The sequence below is a fragment of the Rhinopithecus roxellana genome, chromosome 5 (genome assembly GCF_007565055.1).
Source record: "Rhinopithecus roxellana isolate Shanxi Qingling chromosome 5, ASM756505v1, whole genome shotgun sequence".
Classification (NCBI taxonomy): Eukaryota; Metazoa; Chordata; class Mammalia; order Primates; family Cercopithecidae; genus Rhinopithecus; species Rhinopithecus roxellana.
The window spans coordinates 154,768,866-154,795,838 of NC_044553.1; the positions used below are offsets into that span (position 1 = coordinate 154,768,866).

The 26,973-nt window shown below is 48.0% G+C and overlaps 1 protein-coding gene across 10 annotated transcripts in view; it reads left to right on the plus strand.

Moving 5' to 3' along the window:
• BDKRB2 (bradykinin receptor B2) overlaps positions 1-26,973 on the plus strand; it is a 59,249-nt gene that overhangs the window by 25,933 nt on the left and 6,343 nt on the right. For 5 of the 10 annotated variants that reach the window (XM_010353689.2, XM_030930399.1, XM_030930401.1 and 2 more), the window contains 2 exons: positions 5,387-5,499; positions 8,716-12,415. In XM_010353689.2, coding sequence (XP_010351991.1) covers positions 5,426-5,499; positions 8,716-9,817 — 1,176 coding nt within the window. In that variant the 5' untranslated portion in view covers positions 5,387-5,425 and the 3' untranslated portion in view covers positions 9,818-12,415. Of the gene's footprint in view, positions 1-5,386; positions 5,500-8,715; positions 12,416-24,409; positions 24,492-26,973 lie in introns of those variants that run through there. The other 5 variants (XM_030930400.1, XM_010353690.2, XR_004057278.1 and 2 more) reach the window with 4 other exon arrangements.

Here is a 26,973-nt window from a genome sequence, read left to right on the forward strand (position 1 = left end):
GGGGAGGTGTCAGGGAAAGGATTCAGGAGATCTTGTTTCTTTCTAGCTCTGGCCTTGACATCGACTTGCTGGGTGGTCTGAAGGATTTCACTTATTTACACAGCAAATGTTGTTCAAGAGTTAGGATGTGCAAAACTCAGCCGCAGGCACCGTGCGGGGTGGGAAGATGAGCAAGGCAGGGTCGTCCTCTCCGAGTACAGCGAATGTGGTGGGACAGACACACACACACTTTATGCACGCATGCACGCACACCATGCGCTCAGCTGCCACTGAGAGCAGATAGGAGATGCAGAGGCAGAGGGAGAACAGCCGCCCTCTGACTAAGGACAGAGCCCAGCTGTCTCAAGAGCTCTCCTGGATGGACAGACTGGTGGGGTCCCAGCAACACCCCCCATCTCTCCATCCAGCTGTGTAATGAATGACTGAAAACCTCAGCTGGCCTGTGAGCAGGAGAGCTGGCCAGGTGGAAGGGAATCCCTGACACCCTACAGCCCCTGGTGTAGCTAAAGCAGACTGGCCTCCTGGGCTGGTGCAGGAAGAACAGCTTACGTTCTCAAACACATTGACCACGTGCTCCATGCGTCTGACACACATGGACTCGTCTACTCCCCACAGCAGCCCTAGGAGATGGGGCTGTTTAAAATACCAATCCCCATTGTATAGTTGAAAAAAATGAGGTGCAATGAGGTTAAATAACGAGCCCTAGAGAGGAGGACTCAATTCACAGTCAGCTTCCAGAGCCCATCGGCCTAACCGCCAGGCTGGCTTCCCGTCCGTAATGCACGTTTCCAGCTAGAGATTTCCAGGCTGGGTTTCCCACACTTAGCCATTTACATTCACGTTCACAGTTTTTGCCATATCCATGTCACCGGTACAACTATTTCTTTAGTAGTGACTTACTTTTGAGCTGTAACTTCATATCACCAATTTAAATGGAAAATGAGTATCACGTATCATAAAAGAAAGATGATAACTGTAAAAAGTAAAAGCAATAGAATGTAAACAATGCTATTAAAGCCTGGATAGATTCGGGGTCCAGCCAAGGCTCTGAGCCTGTTCAGTGTGTCAAAAGGGGAGATTACGCATATAGAAAGGTGTTGAAGATGCACGGACACCACGCTGAGACTTTCTTGTTGGCCTAATCAGGAGGAATGACTAAATGATTCAAGGTTATTTGCCAGCCAAACTACTTCCCTTGCTGGGAAACGCTTCCCAGCTCTAACATGCAGTCCCAAAATACGGGACACAAGTTGACATCAGGAGGAAAACTATCTTTTCCTTCTCCACTTCTGAGTTCTTGGTTGGGGGCCCTGAAACAAAAAACAGATTAACAAGAGAAAAGTGAACAAATGAATGTAATGTAAGTTTAATGTGACATGGGAACCTTCATAAGGAAACGAAGTGATTAAGCCTGAGTGCCTTTTTATTTTTTTGAGATGGAGTCTCACTCTACCGCCCAGGCTGGAGTGCAGTGGTGCGATACGGCTCACTGCAGCCTCGATCACCCTGGGCTCAAGTGATCTTCCCACCTCAGCCTCCCAGGTAGTTAGGACTAGGACTACAGGTGTGCGCCACCACACCCACCTAATTTTTTTGTACTTTTTGTAGACTGAATCTCGCTGTGTTGGCCAGGCTGGTCTACTCCTGGGCTCAAGCGATCCACCTGCCTCAGCCTCCCGAAGTGCTGGGGTCACAGGCGTGAACCACTGTGCCTGGCCTGAGTGTTTCCATTAGATGTGATGAAGAGTGGAGAATCATGGGATGTGGTGGGACCAGGGGGCACGAGCGAAGTGTAGAGAAGTAAGGAAACAGCAAGGCCTGTTGGGGCTCCTCTCTATCCTCAGTGCTCAGAGGGGAGGGTGCCCCTTTCCTCTGGGTGTGGAGTCTGGTGACCTGCTTCAGGGAACAATCACAGAGTCCTTCCTGTACCTACTGTTTCTTGGATTCTTTCCACTTAATATATTCAACATGCGAAGCTGCCACATTTTGGGGTAGCGTACCCTGAATCTCATCATTGGTTACAAGGTTGGGGGCCCCACATGAGGCACACTTGGCCCCTGAGACAGTGACAGTATGTATTTCACAGAGGCCACTGCTTCAAAAGCCCTAAGGTGTGGATTCCTAGGAAACCAAAACAGGCCGTCTCCAAGGCTCGAGTGGAATTGATTCCTGACAGTGCCAAGCCCACAGTGTCTGTATGAGTAAATGAAGAAAGTGTTTTTACAGTAAGTCTTCTTGGACAGAATTCTGAGGGAGAGAGAGAATGAGTGAATCAGAATGTTGGATGTTCCCTCTAAGGTGTCTGTTTTAAAAATCAGGGGAAAAACCCAGCAGCAGAGTCATCACCTGTCCCCAGCTCTGAGGGTCAGCGTCTGTGAGGGCCACGAGTCTACCCTCCCAGCTCTGCAGACAAGGAGACTGTGGTCCAGAGAGATGGAAATCCCACAGACAGCGGCCCACCTGGAGCACCCCCTCCCTGCCTGACTTTATATTCCCAGGATGCGTTCATCAGGGTCTCAGTAAAAAAAGAGAGGGCACATTCCAACTGGGTAATAGGAAGAGGACGTTAATGAAGCATTTCTTTACAGTGGTGTAGGCAGCATATTGGGGTTCTGTGAGGAGCAGGCAGCACCCCAGGTGCCTCAGTGCTGGTGCGACAAAGCCTTATCACCCTCCCTACCTCCCTCCCTCCCTCACGATCAGACCCCTGATAAAAGCAGTGAACTCTGCTCCAGGCCAGGCCAGCATAAAGGCCCCCAAGAGAGGAGCCAACAACACTCCATCCTCCTTCTCACCCTCCCTCAGGCTCCTGCTGGGGCTCCCACTGGCCAAACCCAAAGAGAAGCCAGAAGGCAAAGAGCCCTATGGTACCCGTAGGGGCTCCCAAGGCAGGGGTCACAGAGGAGAAGCCAGGAGGTGACCTGGAGCAGGACACAGCAGCTCCCTGACAGGGATCCTCACCCAGGGCACGCTTCTAGAGCAAATGGAGAAAGCAGCTCGGTCGACTTCAGACTCCCAAATTCTCCCAGTTCCTTAACCCGCCTGCCCTCTGGACTTCAGGAGAAAGTTGAGACGGAAAGCTCTCAACTTTGTTTTGAAAATGAAAGCAATGTTTACAGCCACTAGCAAGCAATTAGGATCCAGCTGGGCTGATGTGGCCAGATCTGGGGACACTCAGCCAGGTAGATGCACAACAGACCCATTAACGGAGGTCAGCGAGGAAACGCTGGACACATCCCCCATGACCAAGCTGTGAGGACCTGAATTATCTGTGCGGCAGTCACTGTCATGTAGAAATGGAAGCCGTACATGCAGGCTGAGGCCTCTCAGCTGGACATTTCAGCTTGAGTGAGCCCCAGGAGGACAGGGAAGTTTAGTCTTCATTCTTCTCTGAATCACCAGCACATAATAATTTGTTAAATGCTTTTACAAATGAATGCTTTAGGCTGGGTACGGTGGTTCATGTCTGTAATCCCAGCACTTTGGGAGGCTGAGGCGGGTGGATCGTTTGAGGTCAGGAGTTCGAGACCAACCTGGTCAACATGGAAAAACCTCATCTCTACTAAAAATACAAAAACTAGCCGGGCGTGGTGGCAGGAATCTGTGATCCCAGCTACTCAGGAGGCTGATACAGGAGAATCGCTTGAACCCGGGAGGCAGAGGTTGCAGTGAGCCATTGCACTCCAGCCTGGGTGACAGAGCGAGACTCTGTCTCAAAAAAAAAAAAAAAAAAAAATTAGTGCTTTAAACACATGACCTCTCACAACCGTTGAATTTTCTCTCCATGAGCCCAGGAGGGCCTCTCAGAGAGGAAAACTCCTAGGTCTTCCTTTCCCTCTGCAAACTCCCTGCTTTGAAGAATCAGAAGGACAGTGCTGCTCATTGCATCCTTTGCAAGTTCCAAACCCTGATCCCAGCTCTGCTTAGGGGTTCGTGCAAACCTTTTCCGGGTGTTAATTACCTCCCACTTCATTTCCTGTTTACCAACTCAGCTTTTTGTTTTAATGTGTTTGAATTCCCTGAACTGAATATTCTCTGATCTCCACCGCCCAACTGAATTAGGGGAGCTGGGCTTCTGGAAACCCAGGTGCCAGGTGTTGCAGAGTGGCTGAAAATCGAGATGTGGCAGATCTGTGGCTACATTCATGCACACACACACACACATGCACATATGCACACACACACACGCACTCACACACTTGCACATGCATAGACCACAGCTTTCCACAGCCTTCCTAGACAGGGGTCACTTAGTATCCTGGAGAGAGTGTGAAGTCTGGAATGGAAAGAGAGGGGGTTAAGCCCCACCTCTAGCCATTGGACTGAGACAAGTCACCCCCACCCGTCTATGCCTCGTTTCCTCCTCTCTGAGGCAAGCACAGAGCCCATGCCTCACTCTCTGGATGGGAGTATGTGAAACTTGAAGAGGGATAGAGACAGGGGTCATCAATGGAAGCCCCTTGGGCAAAAAGGCCCTTTCAACCAGGGCACAGAGGAGGCCCTGGGCTGAGAACTTGACAGCACCTTGTATTGGTAACCAGCCCAAGGGACTGGAAATACTCAGCTGTGTCTGTCTCCCTCATTAGGCTCAAAGTCCCTCAAGACCCTGTCTCCATCACAGTGCTCCAGTCCAGACCCCTCCTCTGAGCTCCAGATCCTGCTGGACCCAACAGCCATTCCCATCCCCATCCGCCTAGAATTCTTCAAAAAACCTCCCCTCTAACAGCTTCCAGTCTAAACACATGACCTTTCTCCTCTAAACCAGCCTTTGCAGGAGATAGAAGCCACGAAACCTGCCTCACCCCTGTCCTCACCCCATCCATGTCCAGTCGAGCACTATCCCTGTCAGGCGTACCCTCTAAACTCCCCTGGAATCCAGCCTCTCAGCCTCCATCAGCCCAGGCCTAAGTTAATGGGCTAACTGGGCCCTGCTTCCATTCTACCCACTGCAATCCCGACTCCCTGAGCAGCGGCCAGGGCCTAATCCACATTCACACCAAGTGCCTTCCTGACTGAGATATCCTCCTGTACCCTCATCCCTCCACCCTGCTTAGTTCTGCTCACCCTCAGTGTTATCATCAATATCCACTCGCCCTCGCAGGCGGTTTTGGGACCCCGTGTTCTATGCAGTCACAGAATCTTTTGCTTGATTTCACTGTACTTAGGTCAGTTTGCAGTTATTAAGTGAGCTTAATATGTCTGGCTTCTCCAGTAGACTGTCAGCTCCTCGCCATTGTGCCCCTAGCACCGCTGTGTGGGAGCACTTCACAAATGTACATTGAGTCAGGGACTCAGCAGTCTCCACTTCTCCTCCCTGCTGGAGAATGCATGTATTTTGCAGTCCCCAGCCCCTGTGCCATCTAACCATCTTTTCTTCTCTGTTCAGCCCAGGTGTGGCCTCGCACACATCCCACTCTGAGTCCAAATGTTCTCTCCCTGGAAGACAACAATGTTTCTGTCTGTTCGTGAGGACTCCATGCCCACCACGGCCTCTTTCAGGTGAGTCAAGGGGATTCCTCAATTCACTAGTTAGGGGTGGGGGGCAGACACCCTGGAGAACTCCCTGGAAAGCTCAACCCTCATGCCCTGGACAACAGTTGAAGGAATTAGTGATGTTAAAGCCCAAAGACAAAACTTCTCAAGTGTCCAAGTCCCTGTAGGCCTGTCGGGAGCAGAGGGAATGTTCTGTGGAACTAGAGGAAGAGGGGCTTTGGGAGGAGAAGGACACATTCCTGGTTGTCATAAGTGATCTATCCCAGAGGAACTTGGAAGTAAAGGTAAGAGAGTTAAACACTGAAGTCAATGCCCAGCAGATCAGACAGCAATGTGCCAGGTTGCCTTGGAGACAAAATATCTCCAACATATGGCTGACATCTGGTGGAAGATCAGAACACTCTAAAGAGAGAATTTAAGGGGAGGGGGAGGGAGACCTGAGCCAGAGTAGAAACAGAGGATAGGGAGATCTGTTCTGGGAGGCAGCATTTACAAGAAACAAGGCTGAGGGGTCCACTCCAACCTCTCCGTCTTGTGGCAGGTGTGGCCTATGATGAAAGTGAGCAGATGGCCATCTCAGCTGAGGCCACAGTGCACTGGACCTATAATTTCCAATTCCGCACTCACTAGGTGTCCTTCTGATGATCCTATGGCTTCTCAGAGCCAGGAATGGGCCAGGATCCATCCCCTTGGCTATCAATTGTCTTGCTGAGAAATTAATAAGCAGCATCTGGTGCTATACTTTGGTCTCTAGTGAGTTAGCCCATGAGAGATGATTGATTCCCCAAGCCAGGGGTATGGAGAAAATGGGTTTTCTGTAGTTACAGTTGAGGCTTGGACCAAGGGGACTACCCAGGGGAAGTCTTACCTTCAGAGGACTCTGGAAAGGAGACTGCAAGTTTTCATGGCTCAAGAATTCAGAGCCCAGTAGAGACAGTTTATCTCTGTTCCAAGATGTCTGGGGCCTTGGTTGGAAGACTAAAAGGCTGGGAAACCAGGATCCACTGAAAGCTTAACTGGGGCCAGAGGATCCACTTTCAAGGTGGCAAGTTGATTCCCTGCTCTGTGGCTGCTTGAGTATCCTCACATGGCGGCTCACATCCTTCCAAGTAAGCAATGCAAGAGGCCAAGGAAGAAGCTGCAAAGCATGTTATGACCTAGCCTCAGAAATCACACACCATCCCCACCACCTTTGGTAAGAAGTCCAGACCACATCCAGGAGAAGAGGAAGCAGATTCCTCCTTTTGAAAGGAAGAATATCAAGTAATTTGAAAGTCATATGAAAGTCACCAGGCACCACAGGGATCTTTTCAGAGCATACTTCTTATACCAACACTGTAGTCCCTGAAGACTCAGGGGCAAAGCCTCACTTCCTTAGCACCCAGTGAAGACCATGCTTACTCCCTCACTCAGCCTCTTGCTACTTCTCACCTCTCCTGTCCAACATCTAGTGTCACTTTCCAGAACATACCAACAGCTTCCCCAGTTCTGTGCCTCTGCTCAGGCTGTTCCTCCTGCCTGGTCTGCTTGTCCTCCTTCTTGTGCCCTGTCGAGATGCTTCTTATCCTTCAAGACCCAGCTCTAGAGTCACCTCCAGCCTTACCCACCTGCCCCTACCCCAAGTCTGTGTCCCACACGCCTCCTGCTCCCTCCAGGGCACCCTCCACACTCTGGGCCCCAGTTGTCAGGAGTCAGGAAGGGCAGGGGCCAGGTGGTATCCTCTCTGTGTTTTTGCACTCAAGGCAGAGCTCAGCACAGAGCAGATGCTCAAAAAACATTGAAAGGTTAAAAGCATTGCTTTGCGGGTCCCCCAGTCTGGCTCCAGGATGCCAGCCAGCTGCTCCTAGAAGCAAAGGGAATTTTCCTGGGAAATCCCAGAGGTGATGATCAGTATCTCCTCATGACTTGTAGCTCAGCTCTTCCTCCATGAGCCTGTCTAGCAATGCACCTCCCAGAAAGAGCACCTTTTCCTTCTCTCACCCACATCACAGAGCGCTGAGAAAATGCCCAGTGAGTCTTGCCCTCTGGGTTGTGCTTTGGACTTTTAAGTGTGTCTTCACATCTACTCTTTGACTTGAATCTTGCAACAACCATGTAAAAAGAAATGCAAAGCGAGTCAGGATGAGAGCAATACCCCACTCCAAAGAAGGCAAAATAGAAGCCCAGAGAGGTCAAGCAGTTTGCCCAAGATCACACAGCTAGGATTGGAACCCAGGTCTGTCCAAGCCCCATGCCTCTGCTGAAGGTAGAGATGATTTACAGCAACAAGTCTAGAAAGGTACCTGCCCTGTGGTCTGTGAGTCTCGCCTAAGAATGAAAGAGGAGTCAGTAGGTTAAAGATGAGGTCACCAACAAACGGTGGTATTAGAGTTTACCACTTGTTATTTTAATAGGTTTGCAAGAATAGTTAATTACTAATGTTTACTGAGCCAAGTGCAGTGCTTGGGGCATTTTGTACATTGTCTCAGATCCCCATCACAACCCTGAGAGGGAGATTTTTAAATTCCCATTTTACAGGTGAGGTCATTGTGGTTCAAGGACGTTAACTTACCCAATATCACACAGCTTATAAGTAAGGCAGCCAGGATGTGAACCCAGTAGGACTATCTGGCTCCAAAGTCCCCACCCTCCCTCGCTATCTGCATCCTCCTATCCTCTTCAGTGCTTTGCTGATAGAAGATACAGAAATATGATGCCACCCCAGACCTTCCAGGAAGACAGGAACTAAGCAGATAGCCTGGCCATGGTCTCCAAGCCAGACTGGAATCTCCAGGTCTGGCATGATATCATTTTTCTCTTTTAATGAATTCACTCACCCACCACAGGACTTTGAGAGGCTGAAAGGTGACCAACTCCCTTGGGAGGGGCCCGGATGATAAGGAAGGAATGTGAATCCTCCCATCACAGAAGCTTCAAGGAGGTCAAGGATCCAAGACTTGAGATTGTTAGTGCTGTTGATGGATGCTGGCCAAGGAAATATCCCAGTGGAGCCTTGAGATGAAGAACATGAGGCCCCATTTAGATCCAAGGATCAGAGGGGGCTCTGTAAGACCCAGGGGAGTCAGGTGCGCCAAAGCGCTGGCCACAGAAAGCAGCCTGAGCTCCACCTCGACTTCTCCACATCCTGGCTGGTTGTCTTTAACCCCTGCCTCTTTCTGCACCAGTTTTTGTCCTTCCTTTGTGACCCTGAGGTGTAACAGCCTCTTTTCTACTTTCTTTCAGCGCCGACATGCTCAATGTCACCTTGCAATTGCCAACTCTTAACGGGACCTTTGCCCAGAGCAAATGCCCCCAAATAGAGTGGCTGAGCTGGCTCAACACCATCCAGGCCCCCTTCCTCTGGGTGCTGTTCGTGCTGGCCACCCTAGAGAACATCTTTGTCCTCAGCGTCTTCTGCCTGCACAAGAGCAGCTGCACGGTGGCAGAGATCTACCTGGGGAACCTGGCCGCAGCAGACCTGATCCTGGCCTGCGGGTTGCCCTTCTGGGCCATCACCATCTCCAACAACTTCGACTGGCTCTTTGGGGAGACGCTCTGCCGCGTGGTGAATGCCATTACCTCCATGAACCTGTACAGCAGCATCTGTTTCCTGATGCTGGTGAGCATCGACCGCTACCTGGCCCTGGTGAAAACCATGTCCATGGGCCGGATGCGTGGCGTGCGCTGGGCCAAGCTCTACAGCTTGGTGATCTGGGCATGCACGCTGCTCCTGAGCTCACCCATGCTGGTGTTCCGGACCATGAAGGAGTACAGCGACGAGGGCCACAACGTCACTGCTTGCGTCATCAGCTACCCATCCCTCGTCTGGGAAGTGTTCACCAACACGCTCCTGAATGTCGTGGGCTTCCTGCTGCCCCTGAGCGTCATCACTTTCTGCACGATGCAGATCATGCAGGTGCTGCGGAACAATGAGATGCAGAAGTTCAAGGAGATCCAGACAGAGAGGAGGGCCACGGTGCTGGTCCTGGTTGTGTTGCTGCTATTCGTCATCTGCTGGCTGCCCTTCCAGGTCAGCACCTTCCTGGACACGCTGCATCGCCTCGGCATCCTCTCCAGCTGCCAGGACGAGCACATCATCGATGTAATCACACAGATCGCCTCCTTCATGGCCTACAGCAACAGCTGCCTCAACCCACTGGTGTACGTGATTGTGGGCAAGCGCTTCCGAAAGAAGTCTTGGGAGGTGTACCAGGGAGTGTGCCAGAAAGGGGGCTGTAGGTCAGAACCCATTCAGATGGAGAACTCCATGGGCACACTGCGGACCTCCATCTCGGTGGAACGCCAGATTCACAAACTGCAGGACTGGGCGGGGAGCAGACAGTGAGCAAACGCCAGCAGGGCTGCTGTGAATTTGTGTTAAGGATTGAGGGACAGTTGCTTTTCAGCATGGACCCAGGAATGCCAAGGGGACATCTATGCATGACCTTGGGAAATGAGTTGGTGTCTCCAGTAAAACACAGGAGAATAATTCCTGCCCTGCCCAGTTTTGCAGGGAGCATGGCTGTGAGGATGGGGTGAACTCATGCACAGCCTAGGACTCCATAAACACGACAGCATTACTGTTCTTATTTGCTGCCACACCTGAGCCAGCCTGCTCCTTCCCAGGAGTGGAGGGGGCCTGGGGACAGGGACAGGAGTGACTGAGCTTCCCTCCCACATGGTGTCCCTCCCTGCCCCAGCAAGACAACTTGGATCTCCAGCAGAACCGCCATCCAGCTTTGGTGCAATGGCTGAGTGCACAAGTGAATTGTTGCCCTGGGTTTCTTTAATCCATTCAGCTAGAACTTTGGAGGACAATTTCTTACATTAATGAAGGTTAAGCCCTGAGGGGTCCCTGATAAGAACCTGGAGACCAGGATTCTGTGGCACCCCTCACTGATGGACAAGGTGGTCTGTGCCAAAGAAGAATCCAATAAGCACATATTGAGCACTTGCTGTATAAGCAATATTGAGCACTGGAGGCAAGAGGGAAGAAAGAGAAGGAGCCATCTCCATCTTGAAGGAACTCAAAGACCGACTGGGAATGACTGGGCACTGCCACCACCAGAAAGTTGTTCGATGAGATGGTTGAGCAGGGTGCTGTGGGTGATATGGAGAGCAGAAGGGGGGAGCCCAAGGTTCCAGCTCAACCAATAACTATTGCACAACCACCTGTCCCTGCCTCAGTTCCCTCTTCTGTAACATGAAGTCGTTGTGAGGATTAAAGGCAGTAACAGGTATAAAAGTACTTTGAAAAGCAAAGGGTGCTATGTACATGTGAGGCATTATTATGCACATGTAACTGGGATATGTTTACTATAAGGAAAAGACACTGAGGTCTAGAAATAGCTCCGTGGAGCAGAATCAGTATTGGGAGCCGGTGGCAGCGTGAAGTACCAGTGTCTGGCACACAGTAGGTGCTCATTGGCTCGCTTCCACCTGTCCTCCCCACCCGACTGCCACACACACATGAGCATTTGGGGAGAAGGCCATGTCTTCAAAGTTTGATTTGTGATGAGGCAGAGGAAGAAATTTCTAATCGGTCTTGCCCAGAGGATCACAGTGCTGAGACTCCCACCACCAACCGGTACCTGGGGAGGGGGAGAGTGCAGGCCTGCTCAGAGACTGTTCCTCTCTCAGCAACCAAGGGATTGTTCCTGTCAATCAATGGTTTATTGGAAGGTATCCCAGTACACGCCCTAGAAGAGTGTGAGTAGGAATGGCAATGGCATTCACCATCAGCAGTGCCAGGGCAGCACTCATTCACTTGATACATGAATATTTATTAGCTGGTTGGAGAGCTAGAACCTGGAGAACTAGAACCTGGAGGGCTAGAACCTGGAGAGGCTAGAACCTAGAGGGGCTAGAACCTAAAGAAGCTAAAATCTGGAAAGGCTATAACCTGGAGAGCTAGAAGCTGGAGGGCTAGAACCTGGAGGGAAAGAACCTGGAAGGCTAGAACTGAGAGAGGCTAGAACCTAGAGAAGCTAAAACCCGGAGAGCTAGAAACTGGAGGGCTAGAACCTGGAGGGCTGGAATCTAGACAGCTGGAACCTGGAGAGCTAGAACCTGAAGGGCTAGAACCTGAAGGGCTGGAATCTGGAGGGCTAGAATCTGGAGAGCTAGGATCTGGAGGGTTAGAACCTGGTGGGCTAGAACCTAGAAGGGCTACAACCTGGTGGGCTAGAATGTAGAAGGGCTAGAACCTGGAAAGCTAGAACCTGGAGGGCTAGAATCTGGAAAGCTAGAATCTGGAGGGCTAGAACCTGGAGAGCTAGAACCTGGCGGACTAGAACCTGGCAGGCTAGAACCTGGTGGGCTAGAACCTAGACAGGCTAGAACCTGGAGGGAAAGAACCTAGAGGGTTAGAACCTGGAGAATGAGAAAAATTTACATGGCAAAGAGCCCATAAATCCTGACCAATTCAACTCTGAATTTTAAAGCAAAAGTGTTAAAAAACGATTCCCTCCTTACCCTCAACCCACTCTTTCTTCCCACCACCCACACCCCTCTGCCCCAATAAATACCTGGAGAAAGAAAACAGGTGAAAGAAGAAGTAAAAACCATTTAGTATTAGAATGAAGTCAAACTGTGCCATACATGATGAATGAAAAAAAAAAAAAAGAGGCTGTGTTTTGTCACACAGGGCAGTCATTCATCAGCAGAGCACGTGGATGGGCTGAGACTCTCTTAGAAGCAGAACTCTATCCCAATGGCCATGTGGGGATCCACACCTAGTCTGAGGGGCAACTGAGTCTGCGGGAGAAGAGCTGCCCTGTGCATGGTGTAGATGCCCTGATAAAGAACATCTCCCCTGTGAAAGACTCAAAGAGCTGTTATGTTGTAAACGGGAAGCATTTCACATCCGAATGAGAAAATGGATGAATCATGTAAGCATGTGTCTTTTCTGTACTGCATAATAAATGGATGAGGTTTTTGCATAGCTCTAGCATTTGTTACAACTCCCAAAACCTCTGAGTTTGGTCCCTGGGACACTGCCTTGCACACTCAGAAGCCTTTGGGAAGGGGTGCTATTTATTTCTGCTCAACCTGTTAACAGGCTTCTGGCACGTAGATCAGTGGTCTCCAAGCTTCTGGGATTGTATATTCCTATAGGAAAAAAAGAATTGATTATGCATACCCAATATGTATACTTATTAATATGTATGAAGATGTGCATTCTAAAATATAATCAACCAGTAGAAATTTAAGAAAGAAGATGTAAAAAAAATATTAACAGTACTTGAATATTTCCTTCCATCTTACATTTCTGCAGGAGTAACTCATTACCAAGTTCCCACCAGGTGCATGTGAGACCCTCATGAGGCCCTAGAATCATAGGCGCAGCAGCGATTCAATCATTTATTCCTGCAGTATAGACTTACTGAGTGCCTACCACTTGACTTTCCCTTCAAATCAGGAGTATCCTCTACAATATCCTGATGAAAGCCACTTGTTTCATACTCCCAGTGATGGGGAACTCATTATCCATTCCACTTTGGGATCCCTTCATTATTCATGTATTCATTCCTTCACTCATTTATTAAACAAAACTTGTCCAGTCTGTCTCCATAAATGCCCCTCGTCCATCCACGCATCCATCCATCCATGCCAGAAACCTGGGGCTCATCATTCAATGTACTCTCTCCTTCATGCCTTCCATCTAGTGGGTCAGCACCTCTTTTATTTTTTTTAACTTTTATTTTGAGTTCAGGGGTACAAGTGCAGGTTTGTTACATAGGTAAACTTGGGTCATGGGGGTTTGTTGTACAGATTACTTCATCACCCAAGCATTAAGCCTAATATCCATTAGTTATTTTTCCTGCTCCTCTCTCTCTTCCCAACCTCCACCCTCCACTAGGCCCCAGTGTCTGTTGTTCCCTTCTTTGTGTTCATGTGTTCCCATCATTTAGCTCCCACTTGTAAATGAGACCATGTAGTATTTGGTTTTCTGTTTCTGGGTTAGTTCGCTAAGGATAATGGGCTCCAGCTCCATCCATGTTCCTGCAGAGGACATGATCTCATTCTTTTTTATGGCTGCATAGTATTTCATGGTTGTACATGTACCACATTTTCTTTATCCAGTCTACAACTGATGGGCATTTAGGTTGATTCCATGCCTTTGCCATTGTGAATAGTGCTGCAATGAACATTCATGTGCATGTGTATTTATGATAGAATGATTTATATTCCTTTGGGTATATACCCAGTAATGGGATCAGCACCTCTTTTAGATTCTACTCACTAAGTGTTTCCTAAATCTATATTTCTTTCTATGTCCAACCATCGTCTGTCATGGGTGCCTCCAATCCTAACCTCTACCATCTCCCAATTCTTATTCTCCACTCTGTAGCCAACGTGGTCTTTTAAGAATGCAAATACATTCATGAGGAGGCTATAAACATAGAGAACTGTGTTCAGGAGCCAAGACTTTGGGATTAGGTAGACCTGGATTCCACTTGTGGTTCAGCCTTGGGCTCTTATTTGATGTGTAGTCTTGGGTACCTCAGTTATCCTTTCTGAGTCAACATTTCCTCATCTGTAAAATGGGGATAATAATGGTATCTATCTCATAAAATTGTTAACAGGATTAATGTATGAAAGCATCTAGCACAGTGCCTGGTACATAGTTGGCACTGAACATGTACTAGCTTTGATGATGATGATGATGATGATGATGATGATGATGATGATGATGTTGGCAGTGAGTGTGATGGGGGCATCCTCCAAGGGAAACCCTTCTGTAGTGTCCCACCCCTCTTGCGATAAGGTGCTACAGCTGTAACATGGCTTGCAAGACCCTTCATGATCTGGCCCCTGTCTTATCTCTATGTCTCCCTTTCTCTGCTCCCGGCTCATTCTCTACCCTCCACCCATTTGGACGTAAGAACCTAGAGATATCCCAGAAGATATTTCATTCTGCCTCCATGCCCATTCTTCCCACCCAGGCTGCACCCCCTCACTAAGTGCCCTGAGGTTGGAGAAAGTTGTCCACAAGTGCCTAAGGGAGCTCACTCATCCAGGGAATTTTGTTCACAGATGCCTGCATTACTCAAGGGAGTCTGCAATCCAGGGGAAACCACATGCCTGGAAACCTGAGCAGGGCTCTTAGCAGGCAAAAAAAAGGGTTGGGGGGTGGGTGCTGGGAGAGCCTCATCAGCCAGGCAACAGAAGCAGCCCCTCAACTCCTGACCCTCCCTGGCTCCAGCAATCTGGTGCAATGGAAAGAAGCCCAGGTGGGCTTATGGGATCAAGCAAGGGGCCTAGCTCCTGAGGCTTCCCTGGCCAGAGAGGGGTGAGAACAGGATGCAGAGATGCAAACTGGACACCAGATGACCTCACGGAATTCATGCTAGTGCTGGAGCCTCTTGAGTACAGCCTTCATGACTCAGAGTGGGGAGTCTCCATTTTGTAGACCCCAGTCATGTGCTGCATTATCTCCTTGTTACCCACTTCCAGACCCTTACGTAGCTCTGATCCTTTACCAAGGATGCGGGTGGGGAGCAGGGATGAGCAACAGAGGTCATGGTTTGGCAATAGCAATGGCTGAAAGTTTAATCGTTTGTTCGTGAGAGTTTTATTCTGGTTTAGTTTTTTATTTTATTTTGTTTTGTTGGCTGAGGCAAAACAGTCCTAGGTCAAAGGGACTCCATCAAAATATTTCATGCTCACAACCACTCTGAGAGTTTGCATGATCACTGGTTCATGGTATGGAAACTGAGGCCCAGAGAGGGAAGTAACTTGCCAAGGCCACACAGTTCTTAAGGGGGATGCTCTGGAAGCTCTCTCTGTTCTTGGGGTGTTCATGCCTTGACAAACGGAGGATGCAAATTCTGTCACAGGAAAAGTCCTCGAAGTGCCTTCTTGCATGAGGAGCTTATGAGCCAGGGCTTTGGCTATTTCTGCCGCAATAAAAGCTTTGCATCTCGTAAGCCTTGTGCATACTTGCTTCCTGCAGATCTCCTTCCCAGAGGCTGATGGATGTAACTCACATGCCATACAGTTCACCCACTTCAGCTTTTACTTAACAACTGATTCATGCAACCATCACTACTATCTAATTCCAGAACACTTTCATCATCCCCCAAAGAAATCGCATATTCATTAGCAGTCACATCCCATTCTTCCTTCCTCATGGCTTTGGGCAACCACTAATCTTCCTGTCTCTAGATTTACCTGTTGTGAAAGAAGCCAGGCACATGTTGTAGGATGCTGTCTCTGTAGAGCCTACAACACGTGCCTTTTGTGTCTGGCTCCTTTCACCTCCTTACACTGAGCTAGAATGTTTAATTGTTGGGGGAGAACTTTGGGGACCAGGCCATGGGTTCCCTACCATGCCACTTGTGTCATCTCAGCAAGTCACTTTACTCATCTTCCCTCCCACCACCTTTGGTCTTAGTTTGCTCATCTGTCAAATGGAGAGATAATAAGTCATGACTCTAACAGGCTTCTGGCATGTAGACCAGTAGTCTCCAAGGACTGCCTTATGTGATGTTGATGCTGTCCTCTATAGTTTATGAAGGCCCCAGCACCAATGGTACAGGGGCTTGGAGGCAGGTTCCTGGTTCACATCTCACCTCTGCTGCTTCCCAGCTGTGGGAATTTGAACAAGGTCAGTGAATTTCTCTGAGTGTCTTTTTTTCTCGTCTATTAAATGAAGATCCAAGTATTGTGAAGATTCAGTCTGATAAAGATGTTGTGATGAGTTAAGGAGTATCCCTCCACCCCAACTCATGTCCACATGGAACTTCAAATATGACCTTATTTGGGAATAGGGTCTTTGTAGAAGTAGTTAAATTAAGATGAGGTTACACAGGTTGAGCATTCCTAATCCAAAAATCTGAAATCACAAATGCCCCCAAATCCATAACTTTTTGAGCACTGACATAATGCTCAAAGGGCATGTGATTGGAACATTTTAGATTTTAGATATCTGGATTAAGGATGGTCAGCTGGTATGTACTCTGCAAATATTCCAAAATTCGAAAACATTCAAAATCCAAAACACAAAAACTTCTGGTCCCAAGCATTTCTGGATAAGGGATACCCAACCTGTACTGAACTAAGGTGTCCCCTAAATCCAATAACTGGTGTCCTTATAAGAAGAAGAGAAAAACACACAGAGACACAGAGAGAAGGCCGTAAGAAGATAGAGGCAGAGACCGGAGCAATGCTTCCACAAGCCAAAAAATGTGAAGGATTGCCCAGAATCACCAGAAGTGAGGAAGAAGCAAGGAGCGGCTTCTCCTTCAGAGCCTTCCAGGAGGAACCAACACTGCCAGCACCTTGATTTTGAACTTCTTGGCCTCCAGAACTGTGAGAGGACGAATGTTCGTTGTTTAGGCCACTTAGATTTTGATACTTTGTATGGCAGCCTGAGCAAATGGATTCAGGTGTTTAGTCTTTTTGAGCACATGCTCACCATCAAGTTTCCCATTAAGGTACCTGCAGGCGCCTTCTCTCAACAATGAGAGAGCACACTGGATGTTTTTCTCGGATCTTTTTAGGGTTAGAGATACTTGTTAGCACAGATTTCCTAAGAAATAATAGGAAATGCAATCTTACTGAACTGTAGAGAATTTTTTTTCAACTGGAAGATACTGAGGCCTTTCCCATGTTGCGGGCCAGCCCGAGCCCCCAGAGCGTGAATCATGGGTCCGAGGTGCTGAGTGTAAACGCCCATCCCTGCGAACCTGGGACCTGTGATCTGCTGATTCTTTCTTCCTTCCCCAGAACCAAAAGGCAGACCAATTCAAGGAGTCTCAGACCAGGATTTAAATAAATAAATAAATAAATAGCCTCATGGCCCAGCTCCCAGCTGCCAGACAGCCCAGCCACCAACTCCACCCAGGTGGGAGGCTATTTGTAGACAACCCTGAAAGATGGCCAAAGACAGGGTTCTGAGACTCTCTGGATGCCTCCCTTTATGCTGAGTCACTCTTTGTAGTCCACTCAGCCGGCGAGCAATGGGTGTCTGTCTCATCTCCTCAGTTCTGGCCAAGACAGAGCACAGCGTGTGTGGGCCCTCCCTGTAATGACACTACCATTGTCTTGTGCAACAGTAAAATGATAAAATCAGGAACAGTTACTGTGGGGTGTCTACCAAAGGCCAGTTGCATCACCACATTATCCCATGCGATTCCCAAACTCTGCAATGTGCTCCATTTTACAGACCGAGGCTCCGGAAGGTGGAATTGAAAATGGTCCAGATTCACCTTCTCAGCAGTGATGGAGCGAGGGTGTCAACCCTGCTGAGGCAGCTCCACACCATACACCTGCCTGCCCAGACTTCCAAATCAGACCTTAAGGACCAGGGACTTGCTTTTGCAATGAGATTTGCTCAGTGTCTCCCTGACCTCTCTAAGTACAGTAGTCCCCTCCCTTATCCATGGTTTCAACTACCTGCGGCCAATACAGGTCTGAAAATATTAAATGGAAAATTCCAGAAATAAACAATTAATACATTTTAAATTATTCACCATTCTGAGTAGTGTGATGAAACCTCGCCCCATCCTGCTTTGTTCCACCTGGGACATGAGTCATCCCTTTGTCCAATGTACCCATGCTGCATAAGCTACCCACAATTACTGTATAGCAAAAAGCATAGTGTTATAAGGTTTGGTACCAACTGCAGTTTCAGGCATCCACTGGGGGTCTTGGAATGTTTTCCCCATGCCTAAGGGGAAACTGCTGTACAGAGCCTCATGCCTTTCTGTTTTGAAGACCACTGGATCCTGTTCTGTTTCTTCATAGAACTCACAATCACAATCCTGTACAGGTTTCTCTGTTAGTCTGTCTCTATCCCAAGTCTGTAGCCCCCATGAGGGCTGAGACAGTCAAGAATGACCCCAAGTCTTCAAGAAAAGTAATGATTATCTTCAGCATTTCAGTTCCCCTATACTCAGAGTTCTGCAGCTTACAGAAGAAATTTCAGTTTCCCCGGACCCAGAGTTTTGCATCTCCATCATGGGGACCAACATGATTTATATGAAAGATAAATGTTCACAGCATCAACTCTATAATCCAATTCCATCTCTTTAAAACATCATAAAGGAAATACTGGTTTCTAAGGAAAACATCTTATTCCATGCCCCCATTCTTTGCTGTACACGTGGGTTAATTAGGCATCTAGGCTGACTGAAAAATGATGTAAGAGATTTTCCATATGGCACTTGCTGCCAGATTAAGAGAGAAAGATCATAAAACTGAGAAAAGATGGATCAACATGTACATATTCATCTTATCCTGGGAACATCTATACAGCACGATACTGACATTTCCCACACAGTTATTTGATCCTAACAACAACTCTCAGAAGCAGGTAGGACCAGAGCATTCCAGGACCGCCACCCCGGCCCTCTTCTGGAAGCCCTGCAGGTGGGCTCCACCTGCTGTGAGCATTTATCTTTAGAATAGATCGTGTAGTTAGAGCTATAAAACTCCAAGTACAGGGAAATGGAAATTGCTTCTGTGAGCTACAAAACTTTCTGCACCTGCTCTCTCAAAGAACCCTTACTCTGGGCTGAAACTATCACTCAGTTCTCTTCCCTGAACCAAACCAAGAGCTGCACAGGGCCTGCTGGAGGGTAGGGGATATGGGATATTCATGGATAGAATGAGTAATTGGGATGTGGAGCTTGAACCCAGGCTTTCTGACTCCAAGTTCCAAGTGAGCCTTCCACAAAGGCTTATGAACATGTGTGTGTTACAATACACATGCTGGTCCCCCCACCTGCGATGGTTTTCTCAGCTTGCTTGCCTTCCAAACTCCTATTCAGCCCTGAAAACCCAGTTTAAATAATCCTCTGCCACGAATTCTTCCCCAACTCTGCATAATAGTCAAGGTTCTCTAGAGAAACACAACCAACAGAAAATAGATAAACATAGATAGATTTGTTATAAGGAATTGGTTTATGCAATTATGGATGCTGAGAAATCCTACCATCTGCTATCTGCAAGTTGGAGACCCAGGAGGACCAGTAATGTAGTTCCAGTGGGAGTGTGAAGGCCAGAGACCCAGGACGGCCAGTGAGAAGGTGGGAGAAGACAGATGTCTCAGCTTGAAAACAGCCAGGCAGAGAGAACCAATTCTCCCTTGCTGCTCCTTTTGGTTGTATTCAGGCCTCCGACAGGTTGGATGCCACCCACCATGTTGGGGAAGACAATCTGCCTTACTCAGTCTACCAATTTAAACATTAATCATTCGAATTAACCTGTGAAGGTTAAACTCACTCACGGACACCCACAGAAACCATGTTTAACCAAATGTCCGTGCACCCTATGGCCCAGTCAGCACGACACATAAATTACCTATCCCACTCCACCTCGAGCAGAACTCATTTTTTTCAAACCTCACACTCGGACACAGCCTCAGAACTTCATTGCCACTCTGCTTTCTACAACATATTGTCACTGGATGTCAGCTTGTCCTTGTCCTCAGCCATCCCAAGAGTTCCTTAAGTGGGCAGGGAGTGGGCTGTGTTCATCTCTGCACCCCCCATGCCCACACAGGGCCTGGTCCTCATAAGGGGTTTGGGACATGTATGTTGACATAAGACAAGCTATTGCTATTATATATTTATTTATAATACATATGGTTATGAATATACTCAGCAAATATTTAAGCATCTGCTACATATCAGCCCTGTTGTAGGAGTTGGGAAGATGAACCTAATCAAAAGAGACAAATCCCTTGCCTGGTGGAGCAGGTGGTGATAGAGCTGTAAAGAGCAGCGTAGCAGGCCAAGAGGAGGAGAGGTTATTTCAGGAAAGGGCTCTCTGACAAGGGGGGATTGGTGAGGACCAGAAGGACCTGGGGGAGCAAGCATGGGGCTCTCAATGGCAAGGTGCTCCATGCAGGGGAATGGGCCGTGCAAAGGCCCTGAGGTGGGAGAGAAGGTGACACATCCAAAACAGAGAGAGGAAAGGTTGGGCGTAGTGGGGAGTGCCTGTAATCCCAGCATTTTGGAAGGCCGAGAAGGGAGGATGGATTGGGCTCCCAGGAATTTGAGACCAGCCTAGGCGACATAGTGAGACCTTGTGTCAAAAACAAAAACAAAAACAAAAAACAAAAAAAAAACCACAGCTCCAGAAAGCCAGTGCAGCCAGGCACCATGAGACGGGTGCTCTGGGAAGCAGCTGGGTCTGCGCATGTGCTCTGGGAGACAGCCGGGTCTGCGCATGTGCTCTGGGAGACAGCCGGGTCTGCGCATGTGCTCTGGGAGACAACGGGGTCTGCCCATGTGCTCTGGGAGGCAGCTGGGTCTGCGAATGTGCAGCTTTGCCGATGTCAGGTCTGTGTGTTTTCCTGGGCCTGAGACAGCAACAGAGGAGTCTGAGAAGAGACTTGACATGGCCTAGCTTCGGCTTTAGGAGACAGAGAAATGCAGTTGATTGTCCTGGTACAAGCCCCTTCTGAGTGCGTGTGCACTCCTGGGATTCTCGAGGCTCCCTAAGGAGTAAGGTCTGGAGATCCCCTGCTCTGCCCGGGCGAGAAGGCCTTCATCTTCCAATGCAGGGCCACACAAGGGCAGGGAGTTTCATATGGATTTTTTTTTAACTTTCCTAGCCCATAGAACCCCTGGCCCAGTGGAGCTTTATCTGCTAAGTGGGCACCTTCCCACCCCAGAGCCAGCACCCAGGACCCTTCACTTCAGGGCTGGCTGCCAGGCCAAGGCAGCACCTAGAGCTGCCTGAATGCCCAGGACATGCTCATGTCCACACTGTCATCCTGTAGATCTCCAAGTGTTTGTGCTTTGCTAAGTGTACATTTGTGATTTTCTGCTTCCCCCCCCTTACACTTTGACCCCCTCTGTTCACCCCGTCCATTCCCTGCTTCCTATGTGCCAGACACACATACTTTTCTAGGGTGGCATTTTCCTGGCACCCAGTGGTGCTCCATACGTGTTTGTAGAATAAAGGGGAAAGCACTCAGACACTATGCTTACAGAAGAGCAGAGGATTACACCAGTACTTAAATGATGGATGAGCACTGAACAGAGCAAGGAGGGTGAGGTCATTTTCAGCAAATGCTCACAAGCAGGACGCATTCGGAGCACATGAGTCAGTCACTCAGCGTGGAGAGTGGCTCTGGATGTTACAGCAAGACTATGGGGGAACTCGTGAATTCCAAGGGGTTGGGTCATTGTCCTGTGACCTGACAAAATGCAGGTGTTTCCAGAATGTTAATCCAGCAGAAGGATAGACTGAAGGAAAGCAATCAGAAAGCCGGGAGATTGGTTTACAGCCCTTTGTTGCAGACTTGTACATACGTTGCATGAGTTTCTAAACCCTGTGATGGGAAGAAAGGTGTGACGGCCAACAGCCTTGGGGTCAGGGGTGAAAGGACACGAGCCGGACCATAGTGAGGGTGCTGCATTTCATCCTGGCAAGAATTCTGCCCAGCTGTGGCTTTCTGTCCTACATCTACAATTGGGAGAACACTGGAGACATCAGATGTCGTAAGGACTAAGAATGAACCCTGGAGAGGCTTAGCGTCTGGGTGCTATTTGTAGAGGTGTGCTGGGTGACATGTACCAGAATCTTTCATTTTGAAGAACCTGCTGGATATGACTAGAAAAGTAAAGGAGAAAAAAACTCCAGGACTGATTGACTAGAGAACTGGAAAGGGGCCCTTGATGTCACAGTGGGCACTGGGACTGCATGTCCCCAGGAGCCTCAAACTCCAGAGCTCACCTTCCTTTGAATACACATCCAGTATGGTCCAAGCCGATGCATACTACAGGGAGTCCAGCCTGCCTGAAGTGCCTCCTCACTGGTATGAAGGACACCCCAGGGAAGGTTGGCCTGTCCTCTATTTCCAGAGGCAGCCCTTTATCCTCTGTGGCCACCTCTTCACCCAAGTACCCAGGGGACTTCATCAAGCACAGTGCACATCAGACTGTAAGGTTTAACCAAACCTTAAGGAGGCTGTGGGAATTACAAACAACTGAATTCAGAAAAGGGAAGCGTCAGCCAGGCACAGTGGCTCACACCTGTAATCCCAGCACTTTGGGAGGCTGAGGCAGGCAGATCACCTGAGGTCGGAAGTTCAAGATCAGCCTGACCAACATGGAGAAACCCCGTCTCTACTAAAAATACAAAATTAGCTGGGTGTAGTGGTGCGAGCCTATGATCCCAGCTAGTTGGGAGGCTGAGGCAGGAGAATCGCTTGAACCCAGGAGGCAGAGGTTGCAGTGAGCTGAGATCGCCCCATTGCACTCCAGCCTGGGCATCAAGAGTGAAACTCTGTCTCAAAAAAAAAAAAAAGAAAAGGCAAGCGAAGCCTCAGCACAGGATCCTCAGTGCCTTCCCACTTCTTAGCCCCCCACTGTCTTCTGCCACACTGTAGGGACCTGCTTTTCTTTCACAGATTTGGGTTCCCCTCCTCCTACCCTCAGCCCCACTCCCTTAGCTCCGGAGACAGTAGGAGACCCTCTGCTCCCCTGAGCCCAGGCCTGTCTCGCGTTTCCCATGGAGATGAGCAACAAGGGGAAACATGGGTCTTCTTAAAGAACTTTCCATTCCCCCCCACCACCTTGGCAAGGCGGCCAGATGCATCTCCGAAGTCCAGCTCACTCAGGCCAGCTCTCTTCATGGCCTGTCTTCCAGCGAGAGGCAAAGCAGAGATCAGACCTTCATGTGCTCTTCGTGGCAGAGCTGGCCTTATGTGTGCTCCTGGGTGAATAAACGGGGAGACATCTCCTAAGAATAAATGCTTCTCAGAAACAGTATAGTCTAAACTCATATTGAAGGGAGCATAAGCCAGCCACAGGCTAGAGAGACCCCTACCTATGTTACTAAGTAACAGGAAAGGCTAAGATTTGGAGCCTTCCTCTGGTTCAGATCTATCCCCAGAACGATGTTGACCATTTTTTTTTTATTACAAATCCCACCCAAGAGGTCTCTCTCCTGATAGGAAGGAACCATCTTCTAAGGCAAATTCCAGCTTCTTCCCTGAAATGTACATCCACTACTGAGCCTCAGAATGCTATTTGTTCCACCTACTTTGACAATTTTAAGGTCTTCAGCAACAGGAGAAAATAGCAGGAAAACTTGAAGTACAGTTGGCTCCCACTGAGATGTCACTAGCAGAAAAAGGGAACACAAGGAAAAGTCAAGATTCTGAAGACAGAGGTAACACCTTCTGCTCCAAACATTTAGAGAGTCACCTTTCCAGAAGTCAGACTCGAAGCCCTGAATTCCGGCATGAATGAGTTCTCCTACATGTAGGGGGTGGCCTGGGAAGATCTTAATTTTTAAGATGGCAGGTAAGGGGCCTTCAGTTGGAGAATCTTGCCACCTGATTCTCAAAGAAAGCCAAAAATATCTTACTGTCTGAAACATGAGGTCTTGAGTAGTTCAACTCGACCCATGCCAGCATAATTTCAGAGCCGCCAAGGAGGATTAGGAAAAAGTGTATCTGGTCTTACTCAACTCTGAACATTGCATGAGTCAAACATTTTCCTAGCTCTCTGTGTAATGGGTCCACTCTGATGAATTCTTGGCAATGTATCTTTCATGACCAAAATTCAAAAGAGGCCATTCGATGTGGCTCCCACAAAAGCAGCTGCAGAGCACCAGACATTCAGAAGCCAACAGTGAAGGGGTCAAAAGCCGTCCCTCAATGTTCACTGACACTTTGCGAGCCTTAGGGCAAGTTGGCAATGGCAAAACGTGTTTTTAGGGCATATTTGCCAATGTACAGGTCTTGGGCAGGATTGCAGGCCTCTGCAGATGGTAACAAAGTAAAAGAGGAGATGGTAACTGAATAATCTGTCATCATCCCCAAAGTGCAAAGTGAAATGAGAGTGGATTTTTCCTTCCAAATCCACTTGGAGTGAGTCCCGAAAGACTCACTTTTGCGGCAATCCCCACAATGACGTCATTGGAGAGGAGGTTATATAATTTAAAGCAACCACATTTCCACAGAGCTTCCCAGAAGAGAAAACACCTCCAAAGGCAGCTCTCACTATCCGAAAACCCAACTAAAGTTGTGAACGCCTTCCTTTTCTGCCTGAGTAAGTAAATGACCACATTTTTTCTCTTTTATAAGAATACAATATAAGGGGAAATCTGTGTCTCTTAGAAAAACAAAAAACTTCCTTTCACACCTACCTATTGGCAAAATGTTCCGCTTCTGTGAGGGTACTTTTTAAAAATAACTCTAAATCAATTTAAGAGACTATTATTGCATGTCGAGTTTGGGTCTTAATGCTTTTCCAGAACAGGAGGAGGAGGGAAAGGTTTTAGAACTGTTGGGAAGGTTCCAGTAACTCCTTATATCAAAATCAAGTGAAACATGTCAGGGCTGAATACAGCCACCAGAGCTTGCATGGACTCTGACCAGTTACAGCCTGCAAATTCTGAATCATAAAAATTAAATTAGTCTCTCTGGGATGGCTTACAAGATTTAATAGGACCAATAACTGGTTGGGTTATTCGTGGCTTGAAAGTAGCATCTTATTATGTGACCGTGCTGACGGTCTTTAACATCTGTGGCTGGATTTCCAACACCTTTATCATCACCATGCTGTTGAAATTGGAGTTAATTTGAAGAATTAACTAATTTGTTGAAAAAAGTCATACTCTCTCATAGCCAAGGTTAAAATGTGCAGAATCCAGAAAATACCACACAGAAATTACAGAATCTCCCTCTCTCATAGACTTGCCCAATGCCCCTTCTGAGTTCTTCAAATAGGGTCACATATTACTAACAATATCCATAGATATTGTTTATTGAACACCTACTATGTTCCAGGCAAATATCAGAGCTAAAGCTAAACCTGGCAAAGGAAGATTTCTCCTCTCTGGCCAACTTTATAAACACAGACAGCAGCAGGTGAGGACAATCCTTTTAAAAATAAGCCCCACGTGAGCAGACACATGCTGTGGCTGCAGTGACTCCAGCCACCTCCCAGTCCTGGGAATGGGGGCAGTGTCCACTGACTTAATCAGATTCGAGCTAAAGTCCCTGCATAGCTGGTCGTCTCTGGCTTCCTGGGCAAGGTGCAGCCTCACCCCCTGTGCTGGTTTCCTAAGGCTACTGTAATTAATTATCACAAAGTTAATGGCTTAAAACGATGAAAGTTATTGTCTTACAGTTCTGGAGATCAGAAGTTCAAACTCAGTCTCACTGAGCTAAAGTCAAGATATTGGCTTGGCTTTGTTCTCCACCCTCAAGATTCAATTATCTCCCACCAAGTCCCTCACACAACACACGATAATTATGGGATACAACTCAAGATGAGATTTGAGTGGGGACACAGCCAAACCATATCAGTGCTCAGCACCCTCCTGTCTCTTCTCAAACTCTCAATGCCCCAGCCCCTCCACCATAGGTCAGGATCTCACCTCCTTTCACCCTGAGAATTCCCAACCTATCACAGGGGAATTTCACCAATTCCCACTGGCCAACCTCTGTCACCATAGACCTCAGCTTCCTGGCCATCATCAGAGATAGCTAGGAGAAGGATGGCCAGGCCATGTGTTGTGCACACTGCCAGGGCACTCCAATAGTCAAAAATTATTTCCCCAAAAAATCAGTATTTATAGGTAGAAAGAGAGAGGAATGAAGGAAGGAAGGAAAAAAGGAAAGGAGGAAAGAAGGAAGGAAGGAAGGAAGGAAGGAAGGAAGGAAGGAAGGAAGGAAGGAAGGAAGGAAGGAAGGGAGGGAGAGAGGGAGGGAGGAAGGAGAGAGGGAGGGAAGCAGGATGGGAGGGAGGGAGGGAGGTAGGGAGGTAGGGAGGGAGGAAGGAAGGAAGGAAGGGAGGGAGGGAAGGAGGGTAGGGATGGAAGGAGAGAAGGAGGAAAGGAAGGAAAGAAGGAAGGAAGGAAGGGAGGGAGGGAGGAAAAAATCCAACAAAATTGTTATATTATATTGATGGTGTTATAAAGTAGTTCTAGATAAAAACTATTTTCAAAAAAGTATTTAAATACATATACATGCACCTATGAATATTAAAGCAAAATAAAACATTTTTATGTTAATTAACTGAACATTTAAAAATAAGATAAGTGGGAGGCAGAGATGGGCTGATCACGAGGTCAGGAGATAGAGACTATCTTGGCTAACATGGTGAAACCCCATCTCTACTAAAAATACAAAAAATTAGCCGGGCGTGGTGGTGGGCGCCTGTAGTCCCAGCTACTCAGGAGGCTGAGGGAGGAGAATGGTGCCAGCCCAGGAGGCGGAGCTTGCAGTGAGCCGAGATCGCACCACTGCACTCCAGTCTGAGTGACAGAGCCAGACTCTGTCTCAAAAAATAAATAAATAAGATAAGCAAAATAATTTTTCTTGTTGCATATTCACATGCTACGGTTTCTTGTACCTGACTGATACCATGTCTTTGGCATTTTTCCCAATAATGTATTTTCTTCAATATGGTCTTGTTATTTTTAATTTTTCCATATAATTGCCTGAAATCTTTTTTCCACAAATTTTACAATTAACAAATTTAAATTAGTACCTTCAATTGACTCTTCTCTTGAACCAGAATATAT